This window comes from Plasmodium cynomolgi, chromosome 10 (assembly GCF_000321355.1).
Source record: "Plasmodium cynomolgi strain B DNA, chromosome 10, whole genome shotgun sequence".
Taxonomy (NCBI): domain Eukaryota; phylum Apicomplexa; class Aconoidasida; order Haemosporida; family Plasmodiidae; genus Plasmodium; species Plasmodium cynomolgi.
Window position 1 is genome coordinate 201,024 of NC_020403.1, and position 19,768 is coordinate 220,791.

A 19,768-nucleotide genomic window follows, 5' to 3' on the forward strand; every position below is an offset into this window, starting at 1 on the left:
ATAATCTTTGTGACGGTTTTTTCATCATGTTTATGTGGACTGTTTGGCCTTTTCACAATTTATCACCAAAAAATATGTCACCCTTTCTTTATTTTATTCCTCGCGATTATGCATTATGGTCCCTTATTGTCGTTACGTTTTCTCTTCATTTTGCTTCCACTTTTGTACAAAATGATAAAAGAAAAATAACACCTAGCTTTTCAATGTTGAAATGAATAACACACTGTACTTCCTTTTTTTTTTTTTTCTGTTTTTTTAACCCCTATTGTGTTTAACTCCTTGACGATCAAAGGGAAACACAATCTGAGTACCTCTTAATTGTCAATTGATAAATGGATAAGTACCCGATTAATATTGTTAAGAAGCTGTGCTTCAGTAGTTCTCCTTTTTTTTTTTTGCAATTTCCGAGTATATTTTCTACATAATTTTATCACACTGTACTTTTGTTTTCGTTACATTCCATTTCGCTTACATTATCAAAACTTGGTGAAATCCTAAACGGCCTTCCGCCCCCAAACAAAAATGACAATTGTTAATGTGACGGTAAAATGGAAGAGTCATGTGTACAACGATCTACAACTCGACACGTCTCAGTCGATCTTGACATTCAAGCAGATGCTATGGTAATGACGAAAAGAAAGAAAAAAAAAAAAAAAGTGTGCATATGTGTAAACTTACTGGTGATAAAGTTTGTACGCACGAAGCGGACACTACTTGACGAAACAGCAGTGTAATCCCACCGAAATGGCACGCTTATGTGCATAGTTCAAAACGATGAGATGATTTAAATGGAATGCGTCTTTTTTTTTTTTTTTTTTATTTTTGCACCCCCTACTGCATATGCACATATTTATGTAGACATGTGAAAAAATGGACACACGCGAAATTATATTTATATTTTACGCCTCCTTTCCCCGAATGATTCCTTTTATGTACGTGCACATACACGTACAACATTTTGGGGTTACGTCTTACTTGGAGGGAACTGTGTACATGCATGGTGCGAACTTTCCATTTAATTCACACAAAGGGGTGTACATCGCATTGTTGCTAATCTATCCGTGTTTGTATTTTCGTGTGGTATATGCTCCCTCCGACTGGCGTTCATTCATCCCCCACAACTCAAATGCCCTTTTTTTCTTCTCCCATCAGTACTCTCACCAACGTTCCTCCAGAAAAACAGAAACTGATGTATAAAGGCCTCATCAAAGATGACACAGATCTATCCACACTAAACATAAAAAATAATGATAAAATTATGCTAGTAGGTTCAGCAGAGAGTTTAATAGAAAAGCCATCCCATGTAGTCTTTGTGGAGGATCTCTCCAAAGAGGATAAAGAAAGATTACATGCAAAAGAAAATATCCTTTTTGAAGACCAGGGAATTGTGAATTTAGGAAACACCTGCTACTTCAACGCAGTATTGCAATTCTTAACCTCCTTTGATGATTTAGGGGCTTTCCTTTGCAACATAAAAAGAAAGGAAAAACATTTATTGAAATCCACGAACGATATTTTATTCGATTCATATATTCACTTTTCTCAAACGTTTGGAAAATCCCCAGAGCCATATGTCCCTCTGGAATTGTTAAAATCGTTTAGGGATGTGTTCCCCAAATTTAGAACTGTAAATTTAAGGACGAAACAATTTGCACAGCAGGATGCAGAAGAATGTATGAACGCCATTCTTACGTCATTGAATGACCAGACCGAGTGTAAAATTAGCGATACGTTGTTTTCATTTAAGGTGATCAGTAAGGTTAGGTGCATAGAGGACGATGCTGCTGGGGGAGAGAAACCAACTAGGGAGAACCCCCCAGGGGATAACGCACCAAGTGAAAATCCACCCACTACAGCCGCAGGGGAGGAAGTAGAAACGACAGAAGAGTTTCACAATAAACTGATTTGCTACATGGGAACACACACTACCCCTGTGAATCACATGCATGAAGGAATAAGACTATCCCTGATTGAAAAAATCCAAAAGCAGCGATCTGAAGATAGTAAGGAAGATGCCCTGTTTGAAAAAAAATCAGAAGTGAACTCCCTCCCACCATATCTAATTGTTCACTTTTTACGTTTCGAATCCAAGAAGATTTCCGAGTCGAATAATGCCATTTCCGTCGTTACTGCCAAAATATGCCGAAAGGTGAGTTTCCCAGAGACGTTTGACATTTATGATTTCTGCTCAGATGAACTGAAGACTCAATTGAAGGTAGCTCGAAATATTGTGATGAAGAGGAAGGAAGCCGACTTGAACGCTCGCGGGGGTGCCGAAAGTGTCGGAGAAAGCACTGCCATAAGTGCACAGAAAAACGAGGGCACGAACGATAATAATGCCAACGAGAGCACCAACGGGATCACCAACGAGAGCACCAACGAGATTACCAACGAGAACACCAACGAGAGCTCCAACGGCAATACGAACGGCGTGACGAGCGATCAGGCAATGGCTGCGGAGGAGATGGGTGATAAGGATAGCAGCCCAACGAAGGATTTGACTGAAATCCCCATGGGGGAATATGAACTGATTTCAATAATCACACACAAGGGGAGAAACGAAGAAAGTGGTCATTACATTGCCTGGAAAAAAATGAGGAGCTCTATAGGCGCAGATAGCAATACGTACAAGGAAGAACTAACCAGTAAGAAAAAAAAGGAAACGATTCCATGTGGTATAAGATGGATGATGATAAGGTAAGTACGCATAAATTTTCTTCTCTTGATTTATGTGGAGGGTGCAGTGATTTTAACATAGCTATATTGCTTCTGTATAAGCGAAAGACCCTGTTATGCACACAGAAGGAGTTGGACTCGCACGGAAACTGAGCGATCTATTTTTATGTGTATGTATGGGATGTGCGCCCAAGGTGTATCCTCAGACTGATCCCTCATCACCGCGCCCCGTATTGCGTGCATTTGCTTACCTATCTGTGTAACCTCTGTCATTGCAAAACTGTACCAAAAAATGTGCCCCCCTCCCCTTCTCCCTCTGTATTTACGTGCGCATATGCCTAAACCCCATGCGTGTTAGTAATCCATTGCCGCTTCCATTGCCGCGTTTCGTATAGTTGGCGTGTTCATTCGGAGAACACGCAGTTTTAACCTTACACACGATACGCACACCGTTTCGAAGATACTTACGCGAAAGTGTAAAATGTTTTGTGAGAAGAGGAAAGAAAAAATGTTAAACGTATTCTCTCCCCTTAGCTTTTTTTTTTTTTTTATGCCGTTTTTAATTTTATGAATAATAGCTACAGCCATTTTGCCGCGTTGTTATGTTTGTACATGGAGGTAGCTCACCAAATGCGTGTATGCCCTTTCCTCAGTGATGGGCGCAAAGTCGCGGACATGCACCTACTCATGGGCAGTAGTTATGTATGAAAGCGTCTACCCACACGGATGGTCCCCATGAAATACACGAGTAGCCATGTGCGTGTAGACTCGCAAGGGTTATATTTTTTGTGCGACTTTGAAAAAATTAAATATTGAGGGAAACGCAAAAAAAGTTGCAATGTTACAAAGTCGCAAAGGCGCATGGGCGCGAAGTGGATGCGTCAGAATTAAATCCTCATACAATTCAGAGACCGCTCCTTTACAAGTGCGCAAAAAAAAAAAAAAAAACATTTTATTCGAATGTGACATACACATATTTTGCCCCTCACTTTTTCTGTTTTTATAACCGTTCCGTCATTATGAAAATAGGGTGAACCATTGTGTATTTAAATGTTAAACAGTTTAGCGTGCGCGCTTTGTTGAAATGTATAGCAAAATACAACAGTTTGTTTTTCATCACGGGGTGCGTCTGTGCAGTTTGGGGAATAAAAAAGGTGGCCAAGTGGCGACGAAATGGTGACAAAGTAGCGACAATGTGGAGACGGCGTAGGAGCAAAACATAAACAAAAAAACATGTCGCAACGAAGCAGGTGGCTATATGAGTGCGCGCAGCGTCATGTTCGCATATCCGCGTACATAAGAGGACGCAGAAAGAGGCAACGACCCGTCGCCGCGGTGCGTAGAAAAATGCCATCCCGCAAATGATAAAAAAACGTATGTTAAAAAAAAAAAATCGTAAAAAAGTAAACACTTCAACACAAAAACAATAAAAAAATGAAAACCCTCTAAACTATATGACAGTTCTCATCAAAATAAATGGCGCACAAAATCGCTGTAGCAGATATTATCTCACGTGTACAAGTGAAACCCTATGCATATGATAATATAACCTGCTATGCGTACGTTACGAATTTGTATTGTATATATGCATATTATACGAATGTAGTAGTATCCGTTTTTATGTAGCACATTTTGCCCTCTTGCGAAAATAGCGAAAAGAAAACCCAGAATTTTGAATTGCCTTCAACAAAAAACAAAATAAAACAAAACAATAGTAATAGTAATAGTAGCAGCAAAAGCAAAAGCAACAGTAACAGTGAGAGTAACAATAGCGCATCTCCCCTTTTAACATAATTAAATGGTTTACATATCTTGTTTGTAAAGAAAACATTTCACCAACTGCTATTTGGTTAGTACGCAACTTTCACCCTTTTTGTCAGTTTCATTCCATTTGTTTTTCCCCCTTCAATTTTTTTTTTTTTTTTGCACACCTAAATATTATAATACGTGTAGAATATGTCAATACCTAGAAGAATAACGAAAGAAACACAGAACTTAGCAAATGAACCACGTAATTAAAAGATATAAATTGCTGTTCACCACTCGTTGGTGGCACGTTTCACATCGACTTCCATGTGTATAGATATGTGCACATGAAAGCGTGCAACACTCCCCCCCTTTTTTTTACGATCGAATACAATTTTTCCAATTTTTTTCCCCCTTTTAACCGCGACCCCTACATGTGTGCAGCACCTGGCATAGTTGCAGCTCCGGTGCCAGAGAACTACAGACACTTTGACATTTTAATAAACGGACCCGATGGAACGCCATACGAAGGTATAAAAAGGGGTGATTTCGTAAAAATGAACTTCAACCGGTTTACCGATTGGTTGACCCGTTCACGCATGTGTGTGTGTGTCTACATAACGACGCAGCGGACGCCCCTCTTATGTGCCTACATAAATTTGCAGCACATACTTTTCAGTGCAATGCGCCTAGCTTGGGTTGCACTTACGTGTGCGGTTGCACGTTGCATCTGTACATCCACACACCCTCTCCATGATGACACATTCGTGATAGGTGGAACATACAAATTAGAACTCTTTTTGCCCGAGCAATACCCGATGGAGCCCCCCAAAGTGCGGTTCTTGACAAAAATATACCACCCGAATATCGTAAGTGCGAGAAGTGAAACAAACCAGCAAAAAGGGACAGTACCGTTTTGTGTTCACTTTCAATTGTGTAAATAAAACAGTTTTTTTTTTTTTCTTTTTTACTTCTTGCTTCTTGATTCCCATCACTGCTCCGAATGAGACAGTGTCGCGCGAATCGCGCACATTTTATCACATTCACTACACAGTATAAGTTTGTATGCTTCTTATAACTACCTGTGTACATCCCTTGACAGGATAAATTGGGTCGAATATGTCTCGATATACTAAAAGATAAGTGGAGCCCTGCACTGCAAATACGAACAGTACTGCTGAGCATCCAGGCCCTGTTGTCGTCCCCCGAGCCCGATGATCCATTAGACGCAAAGGTAGCTGATCATTTTAAACAGGACAAAAGTGACGCAGAAAATGTGGCAAGAGAGTGGAACAAAATGTACGCAAACCATACTTCTTTGTAACTGCGAAGGAGAAAAAAAAAAAAAAAAAAAAAAGACTTATCAACAGTTCATTTTGTTTTTAATTTCCCCCCACGCACAACGCGGTACACATTTGCGCACGTGTGTAGCTACACACATCTGAGTAGCTACGCAAATATGTGTATAATATGTATGAATATATAGAGACCTTTTACTTTCCCCCTATCCCTTCAACACCTCATACGTTAACTTAAAATCTTTCCTTTTGCTTCCCCCCCTTATGTACACTACGAACTTTGAAAACTTTAATTTTTTTTTAATTTCTAATGTACTTAAAAATGAGAGGGGGATATGTATAACCCCTTTTAGGAGGTGACTCTCGTTTTGCGTTTCGGGAGAATCTCTTCCTCGTGATTGTTACCCACCCATATCGCTCGAATACAACGTACCAGGGACATGGTAATTTTGGGGTACTACTTCGAGGGGGGAGTACTCCCGCAGAGCAGTTCATCCCATGTAAAATTAGAATTGCCTTTTAAAAATGAGAGAGAAAAAAAAGAAGCAGTTAAAAGGGTTACAAAAAAATTAACCAACTGAGCCTTCTTTCCCGCTCCTCTTCAGTGCAATCGCAAAGCAATTGTGCGTAACGGGATTACTAGTTGGAGGAAAATTTTCGCGTAACCTTCTAACCGCTCAGGCAAATTTGAACGTTAAATTCGTATCATTCCATCATGTGAATAAAAATAATTTTGAGAAAGCACGCACATGCGGAACGCACATTTGTACATATACCTATACGTATGCACGATTGTGCATACACATATTTAAATTTCCCCTCGTAATGCGGTCAAGCAAGACAAGCTGCGCCTTTTGAACTTCCTTTTCTCGCAAATTAATTTTTTTTTTTTTAAGACATTCCTTTTTGAATTCGCAAAATGGGTCATTTTTTATTTCGTTTCACGTAGCTCCCACTGGTAACTTCCATTGGTAACTTCCATTGATAACTCCCATTGGTAACTCCCATTGCATAGCTTGCATCGCCCTTTGACCACTTTCTCGTTTTCTTTCTTTCTTTCTTTCTTTCTTGCTTTTTTTTTTTTTTTTTTTTTTTTTTCTCCCGCAAGCTGGCACATTAAGCTGTGATGAACGCAAAAAAATATTTACATACACATCGAACGTGCTTCGACATTTGCAACAACAAATGTACAAACGCGCGGCGTGTAAAATGTGACATACGTTGTGTTAATTTCTAAGCGATCGTCATAATTCTCCATTTGACTTACACTGGTTTATTTTATTGCGGCAAAATTCTCCCCATTTGCTAAGCATTAGTAAAACACGCTGAATGTACATATAAATGCACTTATACGTGTGAACATAGCAACTTTGGGTGCCAAGAAAAATGTTTATTTTTTTCTTCATTCCTTTTGCTTCTTCCTTACTTACGCATGTGCAAACCACTTTTACGTAAAGAGCTAAACGGAGTCACGAGGAATCACCTTCGAGAGAGAAGCATCCTGTGGGCGTCACTCAGAAGAAACTCGCATCCACGCGAATGCACACATAATTATATATTTCCCACTTGCTACGTACACGTGCACACGCCCTGGGACATTACACACCTACGCACCTCCGTTGAATCAGTTTCCTCTTTTGGCAAACCATGGATCAAATGAGCCTAGAAAATAACAGTACGCCGATGGCAAGGTCGGACTATCGAACGATGAACTCTGAGCTGAACTACACCTTAATGGACTCGTCCATAAACCACTCGTCAATTCTGGACAGCTCGATGCGGATTGAAAAAGACAACAAGGAAAGAAGATTACAAAAGTTAAATGAAAATATCATAAGTGAGTACGAGTCAGGTAGACAAAGTGTAGTTTTCACACAGCAAAAGTATAAGCAGCTGCTGGATGGATTCTTACTATTTGTTCAGACAAATAAATACATCCATCAGAAGATAACAGAACTGAGAACAGAAGCAACAGATGAATATAACAGAATGCAAAATAAAAATATCCCCAACATAATCATTCACCAACGATTAATTTGCAACATTAACAATTTTCAAACGGGCAATGAAGAATTTGAATTACTTGCCAGGTGTTTAATAAAGGAACCTTATTTGGCTCTTCCAGCATACCAGGCAGCTATCAAAGAGTTGTGGAAATCTCAGGATAGCAAAATAGATATTGATGCCCCTAAAATTGGTATTTGCGGTTGGCTAGGTAGACACCATGTGACGCCAAGAGGATTACAAAGCTCGATGATTAACAAGCTAGTGGCAGTAGAAGGAGTGGTTAATAAATGTTCCACTGTCCAACCGAAACTCGTCCAATCAGTGTACATAGGAGAAGCAGTACATGACATCAATGCAGATATTCGCAGTGACGAAAAAACTGTCCATTTGAGACCCCATTATGACATTACTGATTTTGATAAAACAGCCAAAGATTCGGGAAGACCACCTGTTTCAGATCCTGAGGGAAAAATTATGCATAGACACGAAATAGGATTGTGCAAATATAAAAATCACCAAAAATTTGTCATCCAAGAAACTCCGGAAGATGCTCCAACGGGACAGATGCCTAGATGGGTAGAAGTAATCGTGGAAGACGACCTATGTGATATTGTCAAGTGTGGAGATAGAGTAAGAGTTTGGGGGGTCTATCGAGCTAGCTGTGGAAAAGCCAATAGCACCAACAGTGGATTAGGAAGATCCTTTCTAATTGCAAACAATGTGCTGGTCAAAAATAAAGAAACGTATGATACCAATTTGTTCATATCAGAAGCGGATAAAAAAAATTTCCACGCTTTTGCTAAGAAGGAAAATACAATAGATGTACTGGGCTACTCCTTCGCTCCATCTATATGTGGTCAAGACATTGTAAAAAAAGGAATTGTTTTAATGTTAGCAGGTGGGACAGAGCGCGCATTGCCATCTCATCACATCAGAGGAGACATACACATTATGCTGGTGGGCGATCCAAGTTGTGGAAAATCGCAATTGTTACGCTACGTCATGAGTATCATGCCAGGAACAGTTTCGGCGACAGGAAGAGGATCATCAGGAGTTGGATTAACAGCTGCTATTGTTACGGATCAAGATACCGGCGAGAGAGTAGTCGAAGGAGGTGCTATGGTCATGGGGGACAGAAGAGTTGTATGCATTGACGAATTTGATAAAATGCAACACACAGATAGAGTAGCAATTCACGAAGTTATGGAACAACAAACTGTCACCGTTGCGAAGGCAGGTATTCATACCACACTGAATGCAAGGTGTACAGTATTAGCAGCTGCCAATCCGTTGTATGGATGCTGGAATGATACACTCGATATGGGTCAACAGCTGCAATTTGAACCATCCCTACTCTCCCGTTTTGACCTCATCTTTCTTGTAAGAGACAGTGCAACTGAGAAAGACGATGAGCGAATTGCAGATTCGGTTTTGCGAAATGTCACAGAAAAGGCAAAACCAATTATGAGCGAAAACAGAAATAATCATAAAAATTTTGTCATTCAAGCAGATAGCTACGATATTAACCCCAAGGCACAACACATTAGTGTGTACAACGAGAGAGAAGTAAATAAAAATAATGACAACAATCAAGAAAATGAAGAATACGAAACGCCAATTTTTGCCAACAGAGATGAAATGATCTATTATGATAAAAATGGAATTGAGCATGAAATTTTAACGGTCCCATTTTTTAAAAAATATTTGCATTATGTTAAAAATATTTTCTATCAAGAAAAGCAAAGAACTGATGGATGGAAACCATACCCAGAAGTGAGTGACGAAGCATGCGAAGTTATCACCGAGTTGTATGCAGATTTGAGAGAAAAGGCAGCCAAATATTCACACAACAAAATTATCCAGGGGGTTACTCCCAGAACGTTGGAAGCTATCATTCGAATCGCCTCATCACATGCAAAACTCAAACTGAACAGATATGTCACAAGTGTCGATGTCAATTATGCTAAGAAGCTTCTAATGTACACCCTCTTTGGGGAGGAAATTAACGACCTTGAGGAGGAAGAGCAGGACGATATCGATGAGGAAGACGAAGAAGCATATGGAGAACAAGACGAAGCTTATGATGATGACGAGGAGGAAGAACAGGAAGACGACGACGATGATGATGATGATGAGGAAGTTATTAAACTTTTCAAGAAGGGCAACAAATCGACTAAAAAAAAAGCAACAAAGAAGAGAAAGGGACAAAAGAATGAAACCGCAAATAAAAAGAAAAAGAGAAAAGGTGCAGCCCAAGATAAGGATGGAGAAACCTTTATGATAGACGATGCGCAGAAGGCAAGCGATAAGTCAGCACCCTTGGATGTTAAAGAAATAGAACGCCTCATCGTGGAAAACGTCACTTTGAATGACCCCGGAGATGGCCTGCGTGACGAGGAACTCTTGGACTTGGTACGCGCAATGCGTCTCCGTCAACTAGCGGCGCATTTTCGCAACAATATGCACGCACTTATGCACGCACTTATGCACGCGCTTATGTACACACTTATGCACACATTGGGCACATTGGGCACATTTCCCCTGCCCGCTCCCCCCCTTTTGCAGATCATCCTTGGGAACAAGCACAAAATGCCCCAACTGGCAAAACTGGACATCAACACATTGCGCAAAATTATCAACTCGCTGAACGAAATGGACGGGGCGCCAATTTACTACGTGAAGAAGGACAAAATTGTATACAAGTGTTGAGCCCCTCCAATTTTATTTCATTTTGCGCGCGTCTGCCCTTTTTTTTTGGAAGTATCCATTATGACAACCCCTGGCATTTTGCGTTTCACATTTTGCGTTTCACATTTTGCCTTTCACATTTTGCCTTTCACATTTTGCCTTTCACATTTCGCGCTTCCCCTTTTTAAAAGAGCGCACATTTTAAAGATACTGCAAGGGGCCGTTTCCTTCGTCCTGCATTTACCCCAGTTGTCTTTACAGAAGACTCCCTCCTTTTTAAAAATTGTTAAATGGGCACACACCTACGTTTATGTGCGCAAGTTTTTTTTTTAATACAAAAAATTTTACATTATTTTTTTAACGTTTTTACGTTGCTTCGGAATTTGCAGCAAGTATAGTGGCCAAATGGAAAAGGGGCATTTGCGTCGTAAATTAAAAACACGAAAATTGCCCCAAAAGTGAGAAAAAATTGCACAGAAAAAAAGTGAGTGTAAAAATACGCGTCAATTTTTCCCACCAAAAAGGCACTGTCAAAAAATCGGCGAGCACGGAAAAAGTCCACTGCACATTCGACAGCGTGCTGAATTCGCTAGCTACATCAATTTTTGGGCCTTGAAGTAATTTTTTAAATGCACAATGGAGTAAACGGTGATTACCACGAGTATTACAATTTCGAGTATGTAGCAGTAGAACATCTTGTTGTGCACCGATTTGTTGTGTTCGTATAGGTTGGTCGCCTACAGGGGGGTGAAAATGGTATAAGTTTGTACGTGCGTACGTGTGTACATTCATGTATGCGGGTATACACATACATACTTGCGCAATGGAGGCCACTGTTATCAGACGCGAACGGCGGATCAGGTGGCTGCGATGGGACTCCCCTTCCTTACCATTTGCTTCTGATATATCTGCTGCAACTTCATGGAGGTGAATTTTTTTTTCAGATTCAGCAAAACAGCTAATGTCTCACTCAACTCGGATTTTTTGGCCACATTTTCGATATCCACATCTGACCCTCCAACTTCTATGGATAGGCTCCATTTAATGGCCGTGCTTTTAAACCAGTTGGAAGACGGACAAGAGATGCAAATATAATACAGCCCATTCTTTTTCGTCAGGTAGGATACTTTGCCTGCGGGTTTTTATCCGTACGGTGAAGTCATGTGTTTAGTGTGCATGGGCATATCTGAGCAGCATTTATGTTTCATCATGTATATGCCCATACAATGGAGCAACGGGGGGGAATTGACTTTACCTTTACTAATTTCAGACGTCTCATGGGAATACAGGACTCTTCCCTGCTGGTCCTTTATATTGATAAGGCATTTTAGTTCTGCAATAAAAAAAAAAAGGGGGGCATTTCTTTTTTAAACCTAGCGCTTCGATACGCATGGACGCTGTCTAACGGGGAAAGGGGCGCGCAGACAAATACGTCTTTAAACGAGTTGGCGCTTGCACAAATGGGAAAATATCCAAATGGGAAAATATCCAAATGGGAAAATATCCAAATGGGAAAATATCCAAATGGGAAAATGCCCAAATGGGAAAATGCCCAAGTGGGAAAATGCCCAAGTGGGAAAATACCCAAATGTTCGGTGCGCTCCTTTTCCAAATGAAGCGTGCGCAGAGGGGGGAAAGTCTACACACAGTTATGTAACTCCACCCCACCCCTTTCTGCAATTTCTATCTCCACTTGTGTGCACAAGCATCCTTGCCTTTTAATCCAAAATTGTCATAGGACGACGTTATGACGACATTGCTTGCGACGCTCTCTACGAAGCATTTATCGACTCCTTCCTTAACGTAAAAGTACGCTGCTTGTACGTACGTATATCTCAGCAGTAGCAGTAGCAGCAGGTATAAACTTATGTTTGTTCCTTTCACCATTTCGTTAAAAGATGTGAATAAAAGGTACCATAATTTGTTCTCCTTTTTTTTCTCACTTTTGGTTTAAATCGTTAAATAATCTGTCTTACGATGGACAGTTTTGTATGGGTTTAACAATTTGGCCAATATAACAAAAAAAAAAAAAAAAAAAAAGGGGAAAAATAATTCACCGCACATAATATATTTTCATTTAAAAATATGTCTGTCGAAATTGCTCCGTTTGCGCTTCCTCGCAGCTAATTCGAAGTATTGCGGGTGGTCAGAAGGCCAAACTCGTTATCATTTATTTTGCTTCTGCCAAGCGGGTTGCACTGTCGACGTGTATGCACAGGTTGACCGGAGTTGTAACCCCCCACCCCCACAAATGCATACGTACATATATTTATGTGTATGTATATTACTATGTTTACACTTTAACACACACACAGACGGAAACACTTCCACGTGCTCATGTACACAGAGGTCAGGCTCTTCACCTCAAGGAGGGGAATGCAGTGTGACCGCTTAACCCACGCACGCAAATATGCACATGGATATGTATACACCACCACTTCTCTGCGGAGTTATGTAGCCAGCCAATGTATCTAAAAGGGAACAAACCAAAACGCATGCGAAATGTCAGTGGCGTGGAGAACTGCCAATTAAACGGACAAACGAACAGGTGAACCTAACATACGATCACTCAAACGCGTAGGTCAACCCTCTACTGCTATTCATCCGTTAACTGAATTGCATTTTTTCTTCACCTCTCTGATGAAGAAACTCCAACAACTCATTCTTCGCAATTTTGCAGTTCTGGGCAGCAAAAAAAAAAAGAATTAGCAAAGTAAAATATAAAAACAAAAACGCACTTTTCTCATTTTTAAGTGCATCAAAATGTGCAGCAGTGCACGCGCATACGTCAATGTATGCATGATTAATTAGCCGCACGTAATCGTTGCTTATCCCAATTTCGCGCCGATTAACGCGTTCGAAAAGGGGAAAAAGCAAAAGGAAAACGCGAAGTATGCGAAGGGTACTGTCCTTAAACGCCATCGTAAAATAAATGTGGGTTAAGCGCAAAAAAAAAAAACATACCACACCATATTATACCATACCATACATACCATACCGAAGATACCACACCATGCCAAATCGACCAGAACCATTGACAGCACGGAACAATTCAACCCCATCACAATTTCGACGCACCCGCGTGTTCTCCCTAACCCATTTAAACAGCCCATCCGTTTTCTCACATACCAAACGTGCTGCGTCGTTTGTGAGTTAATTGACCCCTCTTCCTGGCATATTTATGGGGGGAAGCCGAATTAGGCCACACAGCAAAAGACGAGAAATTCGTCGCGGTGAATAACGTACCCAAAAAGGACCAGCAAAAAAAGTGAAGCCACTATTTTATGCGTTATCCCATACATTGGTATATACGCCCATTTATTCAACCACGTGAGATATCCTACCTCCCCCACCAAAGCAGCCCATCCTGCACAAGCATGTAAATGGCTCATTTGCCACTTCAGACGAACGGAAAAGAAAATCGTGTCGGGAAGTAACTCAATCATTTTTATAGACCCCTCCCCAAAGTGCGTAACACACATTTGATTAAAAAGACGAGTCGCAACAGTTTCATTGACCCTGTGGTACTATCAGATAAGGGCACATATTGCGCTGTTCAAAGTTACCTATCCGAAGGCATCCACAAAGGTACTCAAAGTTTTATACGTACGTATGGAGAAGCCTTTGGACCGGCAATATTGAACAGACGATAAGTAAACGCGTACCCCTTTAAGAAGACCCTGCGAATCGGGTAGAATATGCCCGTTTTGTCAGCCCTTAAGTATCTAAGCTTTTATTGTAGTTTGTTTCCCCCCGAGTGCACTGCAAAAGGTAAACAAAAATGAGTTTCAAAAATTACTGCCCATGTGTTTACCCGCAAGAGCGGAATATAAGCGGACTGGACTACCGTTTTGACATGAAAAAGAAATTAGTGAAATTTAGGCGCCGTGTTTTTAGAAGACTACGTGTAAAGAGCTTAAATATGGATTTAAGAAAAATTGAAAATCGAAAAAGCTTATTAAGTAATTATCATTATAAAGGGAAAAAAAAATGGTACATGAATTTCCAACCATTAGGAAATGTAACCATAGAGCAGTATTGGAAGTATGATAAAGTTACCCTGAAAGACATCCTAGGGTCGAGTATCAACACATCAAATGATAATTACAACACAGGATTACGAAAAAGTAAAAGGTATCTTAAGCGCATTGCAAAACGTATACTAAGAGGGAACCCTCATGAATCTTTAACACAAAATGCATTCAAATGGGCAACGTATGATTATAACTCGGATGAAGGCTCAGCAAACTCGTACAATAATAATTTGGGTTCTTCCTTACTAAGCTTAAGTACCCTTGCGATAAAAAATTCAGAGAAATTGCTGAAATGGAAATTAAAATATTCCGATAATTTAATAAAGTTTAAAAAATTAAAAGCACAAGAGGCTGAAAAGAATTCTTCAACAATTCGTTCTACCACTTTGGCCAAAAAGAAAAAGAAGTCCAGAAAATCCAAGTCCAATAGGGACCACAAAAGTGACATGGCTAAAAGTGACAACCTTTCAGGTAACTATAAAATTGTATTAAAAAGTTTTAACAAGGGGGACAAAAAGGGGCACTGAATTGGGGTACCATCAGGAATGGAGAGTTATGTGTATTCGGGTGTGTAGCACCATGTTATATTTTCCTATTCACTTTTTTGTCTTTCCGATCGCGCGCTCCACCTTTTTTTTTTTTTTTTTTTCATCTGCTTCGGTTTTGGAGCACGCATGTGTGTACATATACCTTCGCATGGATGGATGCACGCTTAACCACGCGTGTGTATTTCCACGGCCCACGAATTGAACCGCGCCCCCACTGCTACAACCCAAATGGGGAGTGCTCCCTCAGTGTGAATATACTACGATCGGGTTACCCAGCTTGTACACACTTTAACGTAAAATAAACGAAAAAGAAAACTTTCAAAAGGGAAGGCATTTTTTTACAACCTTTCTTTTACAACCTTTCTTTTACAACCTTTCTTTTACAACTTTTTTTTTTCTGTAAATGTTGGAAGGGCCTGGGAACATGCGTTTAAATATGTGAAGGCGGAGATCACCCTTACGTTCCTCATTAAACGATCTAAAAGTGCTAACCTCACTGGGGAATAACCTCTTATTTCCCCCCCCCTCCTTTTTTTTTTTATTCTCGGCGGATGAAGTTGTACACGTGCGTCGGAATTTTAACGTATTGATATAAGCCACGTTGTGTGCATACCGTTCCCGCATTATTATTGAATATTTGCAAACGGGATACGTAAAAAAACGTACATGTCAACATAAACAGATTCGTTCGTGTGCGCTTAAGCAGAGGAACTCCCAGTGTGGCTTTCTTCAAAATAATTCACGTCTCGTTTGGGAACTGCAACACTGTAAACACATTCTTATTTTGCGCTTCATTTAGGGGAAAAAATAGGCAAATTACTGCTATACGTTTCTTTTTTTTTTTTCTCATTTTTTTTTTTCAACATTTTTTTATTCATAATATACCAAAGCTTTCCCCCTCTTGGGTGACATTTTTCGACACTTTTAAAAAGGGAGAGGGAGAAAGAGCGCGCGCCAGCCACATGGTTATCAAAGGAATGACACAGAACCGTAAGCGCATACAAGTGCTTGCATACTTGCATATTTTTACGCTTGTGTTTGCGCGGGGGTGTTTTTGCGCAGAACGGCATAACGAAAACTGAGGAGCAGCAAGTGGAAGAAGCCGACAAAGAGGACGAAGCGGAACAGCTGGAAGAAGGCGACGAAGAGGGCGAAGCGCAACAGCTGGAAGAAGCCGACAAAGAGGACGAAGCGGAACAGCTGGAAGAAGCCGACAAAGAGGACGAAGCGCAACAGCTGGAAGAAACCGACTAAGCGGACGAAGCGCAACAGCCGGAAGAAACCGACTAAGCGGACGAAGCGGAGCGAAACACACAACCAACTTCTACCATGTTCACATTCACATCCGCATGGCTTCCCCCTCACCCAAAAAAAACCAAATAAACAAGCCAAAGAGGGAGGCGAAGTGAACAGGCAGGTGGAAAGGGCTAGCCAAAAGAGCAGGGCGAAAAAAAGGGGCAACCCGAACAGGCGGAAGCGCAAACAAAGGCGAACAAGTTGAAACGAGAACTCCACACCCCGACCCACCGCAAAAAAAAAAACATATATCATGCCAAGACCTATTTACGTACTTCTCATCGATTGCTTCCTTGGTCTATCACTCACGTACACCTGCCTATTTGAGCATGTGAGGGGTCACAAAAAAACAGTTACCTTCGACAAAGATTTCCACAAAAATAAAGTCCACGTGAAAAACAGAAAGAAGTATCTATTTGTGTGCACAAGTTCGTCCACAAAGGGAAAAAGGATATCTTCAAAAGGTTTCATTTTGAAGCACCACAAGGTGAACCATTTACCAAGTCAAGTACCCAACCACGACACTGCCCTGTTGAGAGCAAACCGCAAGTCCTTCCTGACACTGAAGAAGTTTAAAATATTTAGTAATGATATTCGAAAGGACAATTTTTCAAATGATAGTAAAGATGGAGAAAAAAATGAGCAGCAGAATGAACAAAATTTAATGAGTGAAAAAAACGACAAGTGGAAAAAGTATTACGAGGACAAGAGAAAGAAGGAAATATTGAAAGATTTAGATAGCAGTGTGCGGAAAAGGGGGAAACGATCGGTGAGTGGTAGTCCTGGGGGGGGAAACGATTCTGTGGGTGAAGGGGTGGGTAGCCGAGATGGCGGCAAGGAGGAAGGAAGGGACCATCGCACAGGGGAAGAAGATGGCCAAAATGGTGAATATGGAGAATATGGAGAAGATGGCCAAACTGGAGAAGATGGAGAAGATGGAGAAGATTTCGACGAATATGAGGAAGATGACGAAGGTGACGACGGTGATGAAGATGACGAAGGCTACGACTCGTACGATACCTACGACGCCGAAGACACGCACGACGGCCATGCACACCGAAGCGCACAGGACAAGAGGGATACCCACCTGGATTATCCCTACGACCACGAAGAGGCTCAAGGGAAAAATCTCTTTTTCGCGAACAACAGCAAAAATGAAAACGCACATGGGAAATTTTATGACGACAGAAAGAACGGGGCCGCCTCCAACCCCCCCTCAATAAGCGAAAGCATAAATAACATCTTCTCATCGAAAAGAACGACGAAAGATTTCCCCCTCTTTTTCCCCTTGAACAATAAACCCTTCGAAAATAGCAACAATAAATATTTTGACAAAATTTGCAGCATTCCCCCAAATGAACTGATTAACCGATTTTTTGAAAACACATCCGAAAGGGTTAAAGAAGCTGTAAAAAATATCATTTTTAACATCATTGGGAATATTCAAAAGTACACCATAGAAACCTCTATTTTGATTACCTACGACATTTACAATTTTCTCCTGCAAATTATCCTTACGGGGTACATGATAAAGAACGCAGATTATCGACTGAGTCTTAATGAGTCCCTGTACGACCAAAATAATATTATAGATAGAAAGGAGGACGACTTATTCAATTTGAAAAAATCCTTTTATGGGTTATTTGCTGATATCCACAAGAGAAGTGGAGAAGAAACACTCAACGCAAGTGAGTTAAGTGAGCCGAAAAATGGCAGTCCCCAAGCGCAGAGCCAAGATGGGGAAGACATGCAAAAGAGCCCCAATCTTGATGAGAAACCCCTAACCAATAGTAACTTACAGGATCATATTAGCAATGATGATGTCCCTGATCAGGATGGGAACCCTTATAGTTATGAAGAAGAGGGCCACCAATTACTATCATCAGAGAGCGCATCCTACGCAAACGGCAAAAATGGCGAAAGCGATAACTTCCCAATAATTAACACAAAAAATTATATTATATTTTTACGAAAAAAAATTAAGTCTTTAGAAATGCAGTTAAAAAATTAAAAGAAAATAAAACCATTTTAAATGACGATTTACTTTCATACATAAAGTCACTCACAGATGTGCAGCTACGTTCACTAACAGACAACATCGGACCATTGGTCCTCGATGCAACAAAAAAAATTGTAGAATTAGTAATACAAGGAATGACATTGAACATTAACAAAAACTCCTCCAATGAATTAATATATGTAAGTGGCTCTGTGCTCACTTACATCTGCTTCTGGCAGTTGATAATCGGGTACACTCTCAGGGAGATGGAAATTCGCGATGAACTCTCCGATTATCTGAAGGGCAACTAGCCACCCTGTCAGGAAGGGAAACACGTACACACATGTACATACATATTTGTACGTACATGGATACTTCTCTATCAATGAAGTGAAGGGCAAGGGGAGTTCCCCACATTTTGCGCATCTGCGTGCTCTCTGGGGGCGAGAGAATCCCCTCTGCATGCGCTGGCTGGTATGCAGCCATTTTTGTTACTCCTTTTTTTTTTTTTTAATGAAAAAAATAACCATTCGAAAACACTGAACAAGCATTAGCATCCGACTCGCTTGGGGAACTCCAGGCACTTTCTTTTCTCCTGGCGAAATGATTCACTCGGCAAAGCGCATCTTCGCCATGTGTAGATATGTTCCAGATTAGGACCCCAAAAAAATAATTTGACGCAGGGCCATCAGCTGATGTTTTTGCCTAACGGCTCTGAATCTTCCCCGTCCATTATACGTCACAAGAATTATCACAAAGAGGAATAAGCATATTGACATGCAGCGATAATTTCTTCAGTCCTTTCCAGCAGACCATTAATTTTTTTTTTGAGGTTAAAAAAATGCCGTTCTTAATGGAAGAAGGTCAACTTGAGTGATTTGTTACTCCTCTTATAAGGGCACTTATTTATATGCACTATAAAAAGTCAATTTTTTTTTTTTTTTATCACAAAAGTGTAAGCATTTTGTAGGGAGAAGACCGTCCGTATTGCTTCCGTCATGAAGAGGAAGTAGCGCCTTTATATTTTCATCTACAGGACAGAATTTTTTGCTGCTTTTTTTAGGCATGAAATAGACAAAAGGAATTTGAAGGGCTCAGTAAATATAAACCGTTTTTCAGGTCTGCAAAAATGGTCTTCCAATCTCAATCTAGGAATAGCAGGCAACTGCGTTCGCGGCGTGGGCATCGATCTGTACAGCGATTTGGGGAAGTGCTACTAAGCAGCCTTGCCCGCTGTGCCTTTTTGGCTGCGTCTTTTGGTCTGACGCCAGACTAGCTTCACTTCACAGTGCACCCGGTTAAATCCTTTTATTGCTACAGTGGGTGACCTAATCCTGCAAATGGAGCAAAAACGGGGAACTCTATGTGCACATGTGTTCCATGATAAGGTGTTATCGTTACATCATAACAACGCATGCATGCTGGCATATAAATTACCTATATTGGGTAAGCCAGTATCCTTATTTATATAGCTGG

General features: G+C 40.6%; 6 protein-coding genes across 6 annotated transcripts; 5 read left to right on the top strand and 1 right to left on the bottom strand.

The window, feature by feature from the left end:
- Positions 1-97: 97 nt before the first annotated feature.
- On the top strand, positions 98-2,701 carry PCYB_101430 (ubiquitin carboxyl-terminal hydrolase; the record flags this gene model as incomplete). Its single annotated transcript, XM_004222692.1, has 3 exons — positions 98-623; positions 1,153-1,264; positions 1,319-2,701. The coding sequence occupies exons 1-3, from the start codon at positions 523-525 to the stop codon at positions 2,699-2,701; spliced, it is 1,596 nt and encodes a 531-aa protein (XP_004222740.1). The 5' UTR covers positions 98-522.
- Positions 2,702-4,629: 1,928 nt separating this feature from the next.
- PCYB_101440 (ubiquitin-conjugating enzyme E2) lies at positions 4,630-5,631 on the top strand (the record flags this gene model as incomplete). Its single annotated transcript, XM_004222693.1, has 4 exons — positions 4,630-4,687; positions 4,867-4,953; positions 5,197-5,291; positions 5,525-5,631. Coding segments are annotated over 4 exons (347 nt in total), but the record flags the coding sequence as incomplete, so codon positions are not given.
- A 1,736-nt stretch (positions 5,632-7,367) lies between these two features.
- Positions 7,368-10,436, top strand: PCYB_101450 (DNA replication licensing factor MCM3; the record flags this gene model as incomplete). Its single annotated transcript, XM_004222694.1, has 3 exons — positions 7,368-8,989; positions 9,113-10,139; positions 10,293-10,436. 3 exons carry the CDS (start codon positions 7,368-7,370, stop codon positions 10,434-10,436), a joined length of 2,793 nt encoding a protein of 930 aa, XP_004222742.1.
- Positions 10,437-10,682: 246 nt separating this feature from the next.
- Positions 10,683-12,302, bottom strand: PCYB_101460 (transmembrane protein; the record flags this gene model as incomplete). The annotated part of the gene is made up of 5 exons (XM_004222695.1): positions 10,683-11,152; positions 11,306-11,547; positions 11,671-11,748; positions 11,789-11,812; positions 12,119-12,302. The coding sequence occupies 5 exons, from the start codon at positions 12,300-12,302 to the stop codon at positions 11,009-11,011; spliced, it is 672 nt and encodes a 223-aa protein (XP_004222743.1). The 3' UTR covers positions 10,683-11,008.
- Positions 12,303-14,196: 1,894 nt separating this feature from the next.
- On the top strand, positions 14,197-14,905 carry PCYB_101470 (hypothetical protein; the record flags this gene model as incomplete). The annotated part of the gene is made up of 1 exon (XM_004222696.1): positions 14,197-14,905. A coding segment is annotated over one exon (709 nt), but the record flags the coding sequence as incomplete, so codon positions are not given.
- Positions 14,906-16,546: 1,641 nt separating this feature from the next.
- Positions 16,547-18,304, top strand: PCYB_101480 (hypothetical protein; the record flags this gene model as incomplete). The annotated part of the gene is made up of 2 exons (XM_004222697.1): positions 16,547-16,684; positions 16,772-18,304. 2 exons carry the CDS (start codon positions 16,547-16,549, stop codon positions 18,302-18,304), a joined length of 1,671 nt encoding a protein of 556 aa, XP_004222745.1.
- Between the last annotated feature and the right edge of the window lie 1,464 nt (positions 18,305-19,768).